This window comes from Athene cunicularia, assembly GCF_003259725.1.
Source record: "Athene cunicularia isolate RWA chromosome 26 unlocalized genomic scaffold, athCun1 chr26_part2, whole genome shotgun sequence".
NCBI classification, from domain to species: Eukaryota; Metazoa; Chordata; class Aves; order Strigiformes; family Strigidae; genus Athene; species Athene cunicularia.
The window spans coordinates 1,759,733-1,772,295 of record NW_020799137.1 but is presented as its reverse complement, the minus strand read 5'-3'; the positions used below and the strand labels follow the sequence as shown (position 1 = coordinate 1,772,295).

At 50.8% G+C, this 12,563-nt stretch overlaps 1 protein-coding gene across 1 annotated transcript in view; it reads left to right on the top strand.

The window, feature by feature from the left end:
* Positions 1–12,563, top strand: part of LGR6 (leucine rich repeat containing G protein-coupled receptor 6) — a 147,508-nt gene that overhangs the window by 65,259 nt on the left and 69,686 nt on the right. Inside the window, exon 4 of the mRNA XM_026864547.1 lies at positions 9,434–9,505. Within this exon, the coding sequence (XP_026720348.1) occupies positions 9,434–9,505 (72 nt within the window). The remainder of the gene's footprint in view (positions 1–9,433; positions 9,506–12,563) is intronic.

The window sequence follows — 12,563 nt, the reverse complement described above, 5'->3', positions numbered from 1 at the left end:
ACTGAGTTTAGAGGCAGGGTGTCCCTTCCCAGCCCATTGCAGAGCACCTTGCACCTTCCCTCAGAGTTTGGTTGTGATCAGGTGTGGAGAGCCTGGAGAGAGACTGTGGGGCTGGCTTACCCTGCTCCTTGCACTCTGGGAGTGACCAAATATCCTCATCCTCTTCCCAAACCATGTCTCAGTTCCCTCTTCCCTTGCTGTGCTTCTCCACCCTGATCCAAGCCTGCTGAGGGCAAGACTGCCCTGTGAGATGGCTGCTCCAAGATCTCCATGAGATCTGGCACTTTGAAACTGAGAGGAGCAACTTTAACCCAAAAGACTGTAGGAGGCATTAGGGGCTAATGGGGAACTGTAGTGATTTATAGGATGCTGTCATTATGGATACAGTGGCTGCTACACTAATATGGCAGGGGGTAACCAGCTGTAAATGGGTGTGAATTGTGTGCCTCATATACCATAAAGAAGCATACTGGGTAACTGGGGAGCATCAGTTTGGCCCCAGTTACACCCATGTCCTGTGGGGCCGCCATGAAGCTACACTGTGCAGAGCACTGCGTTTCGTGGTGACACGAACTGCTCACTGCACTGCTCCCCATCCAGGGCAGATCTTTGCTCCCTTAGGGCCAGTATAACCACTCCCCCAGTCATCTATTTTAATCTCCACCAAAAAAACACAGATCTTGAAGGAGGTATCTATAGAGGAACTCTGAAGAGCACATGAGGCAGGAAAGATCAGAGAAACGCTGGGATGTCAGGTATTAAGAGACAGGAACAGAGAGGAAAGTCCTCTCTCCTTGCTTTAGATAGATAGAGGCAAAGCATCGAGTTTATACTTAACCCTTCTGACTCTGTTGAGAAACAAGACAGAAGAGGACTCAGGGAGGGCAAGTCACCATGCAGCTACACACTGAGCTTCCCTGGGGTTGCTGGACTATGACAGCCAGCAAAGGCTACGGGACAGGCTGCTGGGCTGGACACCAACCTGCACCCAGATGCCAGCTATGGTGTGAGAAACCTCTTGATGGGGAGGAGGTTATGGCCAGGCCACACTGTTCCATCTGGGAACTGCCCGGCAGGACATGGGGCAGCAGGAGAGCAGCCGGCGGACAAGGCGGAAGGATGAGGAGATGCCAGATCCTCACCTGTGGGGAAACTAGAACAGAAATTACAGAGGTGATAGAGGAATGTAATTGGGATAATTTGGTCTAGAGGAGGAAAGGCTCAGGAGGCCGCGTGGGAATGTCAGGCACAGAGATGGGCAGTGTGCTCACACACCACTCCTCAGCGGCGGGGCAGGGCAGGGCAGGGCGTGTTTGAAGTGGCTCCCTCTGCCCGTGTCCTCCTCCCGCATCTCCTGCGCAAAGCTGGTCCATGGGCAGCACAAATAGCCCAAGTGTCCTGGTGCACACAAGGGGCAAGCCGAGCCTCAGACACCCTGACAGTCTCAGATCTCTGCTCCACCGGCTCCTGATTTCCCTCTGATCATCCTGTCACACCAACTTGCCATTCTTAAAACGCTTCCCCTCTTCACCTTCCTGGGTGATCTTCTCACTGTCTGCTCTGCGTGGACACGGGCCAAGCACAGGGACACGGAGCACCATGAGCTTCCTCCCTGATGCAGCCAGAGCCTACTCCTGCAGGAATGCAGGCTGCAAGGCTGGTGGGACCCCTCTGAGAGGAGCATCACCCACGGAGGGTTGTGTGCCTGCTGTGAATTGTGCCCTGGTTCTCCTTCCACGCTTGTGAAAGGGGAGTGTAAGCCCCAGTGATCAATCCCGTGGGTGCTCTCTGCAGCCCACAGGGATGGGTAAGGTCAGGCAGGAGGACAGCTGTCACGCGAGGACCAACACAACTTCTGGTCCTGCATCGGGATTTGTTTCTGTAGCTGAGGTGTGCTGGGGAGATAAACCACTGGGTCCTGCAGCCCAGTGAAGTAGAAAAACAAACTGGTTTATTTAAAAGCAGTGAGAAGGATCAGGGGTCTGTTGATGAAGTAAATGTGCAATGAGTCAACGGACGTTACTTAACCGAACGGAGAGGTGAATGAGGCTGGACATAAACCTTTAAGGACAAGGAGCTGCTGCAGTAAGGAAGAAAATACATAATTTTTGTATCTGAAGGTAGAACTAGCAGGTTTTGGAGTAGATGGCACCAGGGATTTTCAGGACAGATTGTGTCTACAGATATGGACGCTCTGTCACAGGCTGGCTGAGGTGTGACAGGTGATAGGCATGGCTGGGGTTGCGAATGGCTCCCCAAACATGGCCAGCTGAAGCCTGTAGGTGTTCGGGAGCTGAGTCACTGCAGGATCAGAGATCTTACCTCTGGTGACAGGGGTGTCCCCTGAGGACACCTGAAGCTGGTAGCTGGGGATTGTAATGATTTTCATAATTTGATTTTAATGTGCCAGGGCCTTAGAGCTAATTGCTTGTCCACAAGTAAACTCTCTCATGCATCTTGGGCTGTCAAGGGGCCTGGTGCTTTCCCAGAGAATTAGTTTATGTTTAAAAAAGGATGGGAAACACCCTGGGAATTCCTCCACAAACCCGCCTGTGCAGATGGTCCTCTCCTTGCCCTCGGATTGAATCCCAGAGCTACTGGAAGCAGGACCAGATTCTTGGCTCTGCCTCCTCCGTCTGCTTCACTGCACAAAAACCACCTGGAAAGCGGCCATGAAGATAGGCCTGTGCAGAAACCATTCAGGGGTACACCCGGGAAAGCAGGTGTGTGGGACTTGGAAGAGAGCAAGTGAAAAGCCAGGCTGCCCCACTAACCAACAGAACATCATGACAAGGGAATATGCTGAGATCTTGGGGAATATGCTGAGATCTTCATGCACCAAGCCTTGAGTCAGCCCCCAACCAAAGGCAAGGTGAGATGTGACCTCCTCAGCTCCCCTCAAATGGGAGCATGCTGACAGTGACAGATGCTTAGCAGCAGCATCTGGTGCTCTGAGGTCTTCTCAACTGATGGGTACATCCCTTTGGAAAGAGACTTTGCAAGTGCAGCTCTCCCAGGGGCTCTGCTCTGCAGCATAGCCAACCCACACCCTCCCCGTGGAGGCTGATGCTCCTGAGTCTGTGCTTCAGTGCCAGGATCATTAGAAACCAGCTCCATAGGCTGGTTTGTCTTCTCTGCCAAGGTTCTTCCCTTGCAAAATTAACTCCTTAGTCCATGCTCTCCCAGTCTCGGAGCTTTCCAGAATGGCAGAATATGATGCTTAATCAAAGTCTTTGGAAAACTGGAAACTTCCCCGTCCTTTCAGACCTCCTTGTGAGCTGCCTGGATGCCACTCACCTCCCAGTGCCCTGGCTGGAGCTCCATCAGCCAGGAAGCACCCATCCCAGCTGGCCATGTGGCTGAGCTTGCGCTGCCATGGCTTCACACCACATCCCACCCCCACACATGCATCCCTCATCAAATGCTCTGCTGTACAAGCAAGATTGCTAGGGCCTCTTACTTTCCTGGCTGAACATGCTGCAGCAGCAGCAGTACTTACTGCCCAAGAAGGAATCCCACACCAAACTCCGCAAGGAAAGACTCCAAGTACAACCACAACCTGAGTCTGCCTCACCCCAAAGTGTGGAGGGCAAAATGCCTGGGTGCATCCTCTTGGCTGCAGACCCTGCACCCGCAGCAGCCGGCTGGGGTGGCCCACCCCACTGCTCTGTTCCTCAACAAGCCTCAACCAGTCTGCGAGAGCATGCAGACCCAGCGCTGCCCACAGCCTGCCTGCGCAGACAGTGGCACGAGTGCTGCCCAGAACCTGCCTGCACAAGCATGTTGACCCAGCACTGCCTGCAGCTGCTCTCACCTACACACTGCCCCGGAGCTGCCCATGGCCGGTCTCCATCGACAGGTGGGCTGGAGCGAGCCTGACAAGAGTGGCCTTGCCTCTGCACATGCCACATTTCCTGGATGGATGGATGGATCCTACTCAATGGCCACCCCCACTGGTCCCTCCTTCTCTTCCCCACCTTGAACTGCAATCACAGCATCTCATGTGGTCCAGGACAGGCACTGACTAGCCTGGGTTGTGAACACCCATCAAAAAACATCACAAAAAAAGCCATGCTGCCCCAAAATGGCGGGTGTGCAGGTGGCCTGGGACACTTCAGGGATTCCCAGATAGACCCTATGTCTTTGACAAGGCCGAGCCTGTGCAGAACAGAAATGGCTTTGAGACAAAGGGAATGGTGTGGTACATCCAAGAGACGCTCCCATGGGGAGGGAAGAGGAACGTGCAAAGGTTGGAATGTCTTTAATCCCCATGCATGGGCTCCAGGCACAGTTGCCTCAAGCAATAACAGCCCTTTGACTGTGCTGGCTGAGTCACTTCAGCCTCCCAAGATGGGGACATTTTATCATGCACAGACCTGTACCTCTGAGGTCTGTAAGTCTGCTGAGACTGTCTTGTGCAAGGATCCTGGTGTGATGGGACCTGATCCCAGCATTTTTCTGGTTGTTTAGACAAGGTGTCTGCCAACAAACAATCCTCTTTCTTCTGAATATAAAACGCAACCTCTGAAGGGTTATGATTTATGCTGTGGATAGCAGGTTGTGTGTCCGTGTCTGCAAGCTCCAGTATGGTGACCTGAACAGTACAAACCCAAGGTGACAGTGCACTATCCAGACCTACTTTTGGTCACTTGCTGGCCTGACTGGTCTTTGTTTTTCATGTTTGTCCATGTCATCAGCTTGTCCAGAAGACCTAGTTCTGCACTTGATTCTGGCTAATCAACCAGCACAGTCCTGTAGGACTTTATTTATTGTTACAGTTGCTTGAAGACAGAAAATTGCACCCAGCAATTGAGAAACTGCACAAACCAGAGTGGGCATAAGGCTGGATAGGTGGTGAGATTGCTTCACGGGTGAAAGTCAAGCTCTGATTAAGGTTGTCTCCAGGCTGCTGTGAAGTAGCAGCTTGCAGTTGGAAAGCTAATGAAGTCCAGGAATTTTGTGTGAATTGGAGCCAAGAGATGATGGAGAGGCAGGAACAGTGACAGATGCTGATGGAGAAAGGCTAGAGCCAGTGTGATTGGGGATCCTCGAGTTGCTGTGATCTTGTGGACTGAGGTCCAGGTTTACAGATCATGCCTGTGCTTCAGTCAGTCACTCAAGGGGTGCCTAGCTCCCTGATGCAGCTCCCTGCACCATCCTGCAAGCACACACCCTGGAACACAGTTTCCTTTCCTGGTGGAGCATGAATGCAGGGAGGGGACAGGGCATGCCAGAGGCTTTCAGGGACAAGAAGTCAGGAGATGACTGGTTTGCAGGAGATGACTGATTCCCTCTTTACAATGCTGTTCATGTAAGTCATGAAGTGACCCCTTAATGTAAAATGTATCAGCCATCCTTGGGGCTGGTCTGGAGCCCAGGAGTCCTGCTATAGGTGCTCTCCTCAGTGAGCATTGTCCTCCTCCATTTTACACAAGACCAGCACCCCAAGAGAGGAAATGTCACCACTTAGAGAGGGATCCTGTGACCCTGTCCCAGCTCTCCAGGTGTACTGCTGTCCACTGAACCCTTTTTCCATCCTCCTTTTGTAGCAGCACCTGAGCACCCCAGTACAGAGCAGCCCCAGAAACCAGATGCCACAGTGAGATGTGCTCCTGCTAGTCTGTAGGGACCTCCATGACATCATCCTCCAAGTTTTGGAACAATTATTTGAGCTCTTGCCAAAATCATGCTATATGTTGTTGTTGAATGGATCTTTTATGAAAATAAAAATAGATAAACATTCCAGAATGGTTTAACATGTCATGTAAGGATTGGCTGCAGTGACCAGGGGCCTGATGGGGGTTGTCCTTACTACCAGACTGCCAGAAAAGCCGTCCTGGGCCATCCAGTGGTAGATGCAGCATGCCTTTTTCTGCTCAAACCTGAGCTCCCAGTGAGCAGAGCTGGGGCTTTCCTAAGCTGGAGGCTGAATGAAGAACTTTTTGTTTAAAACCAGGGTAGAAAATTATCTAACCCTGTTTGGAACTACTTTTTGGTCTCTCTGTATCATTCTCTGATGATGAGTTATTGGATTACATGCCATGTGAAGAAGCACTGCTTCCCGTTCCAGTCCCAGCCTCTGAAAACTTCTGCAACTGCCCTGCTGCTGTGAAAGATGGCAATGTCCAGAACTCCAATCATTTATCTGCATGAAATGGCTTCGTTTTGGAACTGCTACGTGCTGCTGAGTGTCTGGAAAGTCTCTCAGTCTGTGTAACTGGTTGGATAAGAGACTTGTAATAGAGGGAGGCAGCAGGATAGAGCAGAAGTATGACAATGGGGTTTGCTTTAATATTGACTGCAGATACTTGTACTGATCAGCTTGAACCCTGAACTCAGATTTCATAGAGCCACTGAGATCCAGTGGGTGTCGCACCAAAACCCCAACAGCGCTCCCTAAAGCCCCACTTTATCACTCTCTGTTTAGCTGTGCATCTTCCTGATTTTTGACAAAACAGAATTGTTGTACTGCTTCACTGGGCTGCAGGACCCAGTGGTTTATCTCCCCAGCACACCTCAGCTACAGAAACAAATCCCGATGCAGGACCAGAAGTTGTGTTGGTCCTCGTGTGACAGCTGTCCTCCTGCCTGACCTTACCCATCCCTGTGGGCTGCAGAGAGCACCCACGGGATTGATCACTGGGGCTTACACTCCCCTTTCACAAGCGTGGAAGGAGAACCAGGGCACAATTCACAGCAGGCACACAACCCTCCGTGGGTGATGCTCCTCTCAGAGGGGTCCCACCAGCCTTGCAGCCTGCATTCCTGCAGGAGTAGGCTCTGGCTGCATCAGGGAGGAAGCTCATGGTGCTCCGTGTCCCTGTGCTTGGCCCGTGTCCACGCAGAGCAGACAGTGAGAAGATCACCCAGGAAGGTGAAGAGGGGAAGCGTTTTAAGAATGGCAAGTTGGTGTGACAGGATGATCAGAGGGAAATCAGGAGCCGGTGGAGCAGAGATCTGAGACTGTCAGGGTGTCTGAGGCTCGGCTTGCCCCTTGTGTGCACCAGGACACTTGGGCTATTTGTGCTGCCCATGGACCAGCTTTGCGCAGGAGATGCGGGAGGAGGACACGGGCAGAGGGAGCCACTTCAAACACGCCCTGCCCTGCCCTGCCCCGCCGCTGAGGAGTGGTGTGTGAGCACACTGCCCATCTCTGTGCCTGACATTCCCACGCGGCCTCCTGAGCCTTTCCTCCTCTAGACCAAATTATCCCAATTACATTCCTCTATCACCTCTGTAATTTCTGTTCTAGTTTCCCCACAGGTGAGGATCTGGCATCTCCTCATCCTTCCGCCTTGTCCGCCGGCTGCTCTCCTGCTGCCCCATGTCCTGCCAGGCAGTTCCCAGATGGAACAGTGTGGCCTGGCCATAACCTCCCCCCCATCAAGAGGAGCAGAAGGATCACAGCTGATGTCCTGCTCCTCACATCCCCATGTAGCCATTCAGGGTCTCTGCACTCTCCCAAGAGAAGTCTGTCTTGCCTCCGGTCTCCTGGGATCCCCACCAGCCCCAGACAGTTTTGACAGGGCTCCATGCACATGCCCCGTTGTATTTGTGCAGCTGTTGGAGCCCTCCATGGAGCCTTTCTCTTGGTCTTCTTGCAGTATCCTGCATTTTCCAGGCACTCTCCCACCCTAGCTGATCTCTGCACCCCTCCTCGTATGTAAAATGTACCTTGTGCAGCCCCGTGTTTTCAGCAGAGGTAACAATCTTCCCCTCCCAGCTATCCTCTAGGTCCTTAGCATTAATACTGAGTGTCATCTCCAGAAGAAATGCTGTGGATCCTTAAACATGTTCTTCATTTGAGAGGTAACCATTTATTAGTTTGAGTATGGCCACTCTGCTGCCTTTTTGTACCAATCATCAAACATGTCTTCTCTCCTGCTTTACATTCCAGCATTTAACATCTTACTAAAGTAAAGCTAAAGTCATGGTAGGTGGCATCTATGCTTTCCTCCCCATTCCTCAGCCTTTTATCCTGTATAGAAAAAAAACTAGATTGCTTTGGCACAACTCATTCTTCACTAGCCACTGCTGACAGTTGCTTGTTTCCCCGCTTTTTCTTCTGTGTGTATACAAATAATCTAATGGTATTACCCCCTCTTCTTCTAGAAAGTGAAGAGTTATATGGCCTATAGCTTCCCTTTTTTAGAGACTGTCTCTACAACTGTCTTTTTTCCAACTTCCCTTTCATGACAGACTTTTAAATCCTCTGCACTAAAGCTAGCAGTCACAACAGTGGGAAATTTTCTTGTTTGCATCGGTACTTTTTGGGCTGCCCCTCACTACTAAGGCCATGCTCTGTCCCTTTGACACTGGTAGTAATTACAACAGCCCCCTAAGTACCACTTCCCTTTTCATGTCATCTCCAACCACTCCTTGAATGTTTTGGAAATAGAAACCTCGTATATGTAGAACATTCCTTTCTTTAGGCACTTTTCCCAGCCCAGCTACCACACTGGGATGTCTCTCTTATCCAGAGGAGTATGTGCCCATGATGTCCCAATTCTCAAAGGAACAAGTAGGTTCAGAACAGAGTATGGTCCAGAGTCAAAAACTGAGACTTTCCAGAGATGGTAAAACCAGTAAACTCATATGCGTGGTGCTCCAGGTCAGTGAGACAGGATAGCAGCTGACCAGCTCAGAAATACTTCTGTGGTCCAGTTCTGACCCTACTTGAATATCTAGAGCCAGTCAGACACCCACCCCTGGGGCAGGAGCACTGCTTCCCAGTTCCTCCTCCTCTCCAATCACTTGTGTAGCTTCCTTGGTGTCCATGGCCCTTCTCCATGCCCTATGCTCACTTCTGTTTCTGAGAAGTCTTCCTGGGTCCTGCCCATTCAGCCCAGCAGCTCCAGTCACCTGCTCACTCTGAAGCCCTTGTGCTGGTTTGGTTTTTTCCACAACAGCTTCAGTTACTGCTGCAAGTTGTGCCAATGCTGCCGAGCCCCTTAGCAAACAGCTATGGGCTGGCTCCTCATCCATTGTGTTTGCAGCTGTCCCAAAGTTGAATAAGAAACCTGCCCACAGGCTAGTTTCCACAGACGCTGCAGAGGTAACCACCAGTGACACACACTGCGAGGAGGATGTCTTACACAAGTGTAAATATCGGACAGCTCGGCTGAAAGCACTGGTATTACTCTGCTAACAGATGTGTGTGTGGAGAGGCCCCTTTATGGTCACATCCTCCCAGTGGATCCCCCACCGTAGCACCCCTGGGACATTCTGCTGCAGGATCCCGGCCAGCCTGGACTGCAGCTCACTGGCCAGCAGCCTGCAGGCTTGCTTAGGAGCCCTGGGTGACCAGCATGGTGCTTTCCAATCCCTCTAGCTTTCCAAAAGAGTCTAGGACAGCTTCAGAAACAAGAAGCAGCATCCTCCATTTTGTGTCAGGCTTTTTTTTTTAACAAAGTTTTCTTATTTCTAATTATAGGATGTTGCAGAACAATCAGCTGAGTCGCATCCCTGCAGAGGCACTGAGAGATCTTCCAAACCTCCAATCTCTGTAAGTCATTAAAAATCAATGCCACGAGCTGCACAGTCCCTTGGGGGCTCTGGGCTTCCCAGCATTTGAGTCATTAGTTCCTTTGTCAAGGATGTTCTGTCCCTTCTTCCTTTTCTTTTCCAATTAAAGCCAAGATTACTGTCACTTAGCATAGAAGGGAGGGGAGGGCAGTTTTCAAGGAAGGAACACTGTCTTGGTAAAGGATGTTGAAATTACAGCTCCCCATGTGTGCATCGTGATGAAAAGGCCGCCAGTGCCAATGCATATTTCAAGGAATGCTGGAAAATATCCACCCAGAAGGGGCTCTGTTCTCTCCACTGCAGACCACAGTGGGGAAGGGACCTGCCAGGGAGCACAGAGGACATTCTGGTCTGTCAGAATGAGAGTTGGGCTGTTTGACCCAGATAGAAGGTAGTTATGTCCGGGTAGAAACGTTTTAAAACACTTTTAGTGGTTCACCCATGAGAAGCAGCTGAGGCTTCAATTGTGCTTTTCCTTTAACTACATCTACAGCAGGTTTATGTTACTGTATTCACTAAAAAGCACACATCACTGAAATATTTGCAGTTTTCCTGTGTGGACACACCTGCAATCAGATCCTGGTAGTGCCACTGAATTTAGGGAAGGTCTGTTTGGTAATTGCCCAGCTGATGTAAGCAGCACTGCTGAAGCTTGTAAGAGCATTCTGAATTGGGCTGAACTACTGAAAAATTAATCTTAACCCCAGTCTTTAACTTCAGTCCTAGTCTTACTCTGTCTTTTTATCACAGAAATGTTGGCTCAAAGCAGTTTCTGGGGGTCTCCAGCCTGCTGCTTGGAGCAGGATCAATACTAGGTGAGACAGTGGCAGCTTTGTCTATCTCAGCCTTGAAACCCTCCAAGCATGGAGATTCCTCCCTTGCTGGTGGCGTGGCCTGGGGCTGTTCTTTCTGGGGAAGAAGTTTTTTCTCAAATACAACCTAAAACTTCTGGAGCATGATTTGTGGTCATTACTCTTTGTCTGATCACTTAGAACCACTCAGAAGAGGTTGGCTCCATCGTCTTTAAGTGTGGGTTGCTAGCAAATCTCCTCTTAGCCTATTCTCTGCTAGGTGAAACCAACCCAGTTCTGTCCACCCCTACTCATGGGGCAAGTGCTCTGGGGCCAACTCAGTTGCCAGCCCTCCACTAGACCTATCTGGTTTCTCTTCATCCTTCTTACACTGGGAAGCCCAAAACTAGGCACAGTTCTCCATGTGTGGCTCTCCCAGAACCAAGTAGGAGTTTCTGTAAATATTAATTTAAATATTAATTTGCAATGGGGGTGTTGGCTGTGCAGGATATGAATATTCTTTCTGCCAGGAGAGATTTGAAGCATTTGTTGCTGAAACACCACTGGCACATGGTTGTGGCTGTTGTTAAAATGTATTGACTTCACCACCAGTGCCAGAGTCGAGACCCCCCACTCCGGGATCTGGACATTAGATTGTTTTCCAAGTGACTTCCCTTTCAAGGGAAACATGACACAGAAGTTCACTGCAACGTGGCTGCCCCAGGAATGCCCCTTTCCCTCATCACCCTGTCTCTCCTACACTCATGAAAATGTGTGACAACCAGTGCCACCAAAGCCCACAGTTGGATAGACCCAACCTTTGCTTCTGAAGGTTCAATTACCTGCAGACACCACTGCTGCTCAGGCCACTCTCCCGGGAGCACACACTGCTGATGGATGCCCATCTCGGCTAGTGCTGAGAGGTCCACACGCTCCATCCCCTCAGCCAACAGCCTCCACTGAAATACCACGTGGCACATGAGAAATGCAAAATGCTCGAGAAGCTGCTCACAGCACTTTTGGGCTTCATTTAAGGCTCAGGCTGGGAGGATGGCTTATCTTGAATCAACACAGAGGTACCAGTTCTTAGTGTACTTTGAGGCCACCTCATCCAGTGTGGGCCCCCCAAGTGCCTCCAAAGTTGGGTGAGGAGGGAGAACTCAGGCCAGCTGGGATCTTGTGTTCTGCCTGCAGAAACTAAACAGTAAGAGCAAATTTTAAGGAAGAAATAAGCTGCTTCAGTCAACCTGAGGGAGACAACGCTTGGAATAAATTCAGAGGGCTGAATATCAGGGCATGACTGGTTAGGACTTGCATAATGCCTGTCATATTAGGACTGGTTTCAAGAGCCACAGTAGCAGTGGTAAGAGGTTGCTTAGCCAGCTGTGTCCCATTTGCCCCCAGAGCATGCTTTCCCGGCTGGCAGGCTCCCATCCAGGGTCCAGTGTGATTGAGCAGGGCCCTCCTGCCTTTCCCCAGCAGCCTTGGACCTTTGGACCAACCTGTCCATGCTGTTATTCCCCTCTCAGAGCTCCCTTTACCCCCTTACCCCTGGTAGTTCATCTAGGTCTTTCTTCTCAGTAGTGCACAATTACCCATGTCCAGTCCTTCTGGGCTCCTTCACTCTTCTCATCACCATCCATTTTTAGGATCCTCTTTCCCCCAGACCAGGGCCACCTCTTCTGAAGCCTTCCCAGCTCCACCTCTGAGGTTCAGGTTCCCTTCCCAGCTTCTCATCAGACCCTAATTCCTGTCCTAGACACAAACTGAGCACAGGAGGGACTGAGACAGTGGCCTCCCACTCCTCTCTCTTTCTTAAAAAAATGAAAAACCTGTTAGACCTGACAAGAGCTGGGTTTGGGATGGGAGAGGGGGCAATGACTTCTGACATGCAGGACTCCTCCATCCACTGCTCCCAACTACGCCAGCCAGACCCACAGGTTATCTGCCAGTCACCAGGCACAGTGAGAATAAATAAGTTCAAAAGAAGGCTCCTGGAGGAAAATAAGCATTTCATGGTATGAAGTTTAAAGCATCCCTCCAGCCGTGAAATGCTGGGGTTTCAACCCCAAGCCCCAAATTAATGTTGACATATGGGTGATTCCTACAGCCCTTCACAAAGGGGGGTGAGTTTCCCTTTAGGCTTCCCTCCAGGGTGGGCTGGCCTGGCAGGGAGAGCCATTGGGTAAAGGAGCCCCAGGGGTCCCACACTGAGTAACCCAAGGTCAGGTGTCCCCCCGAGGGATA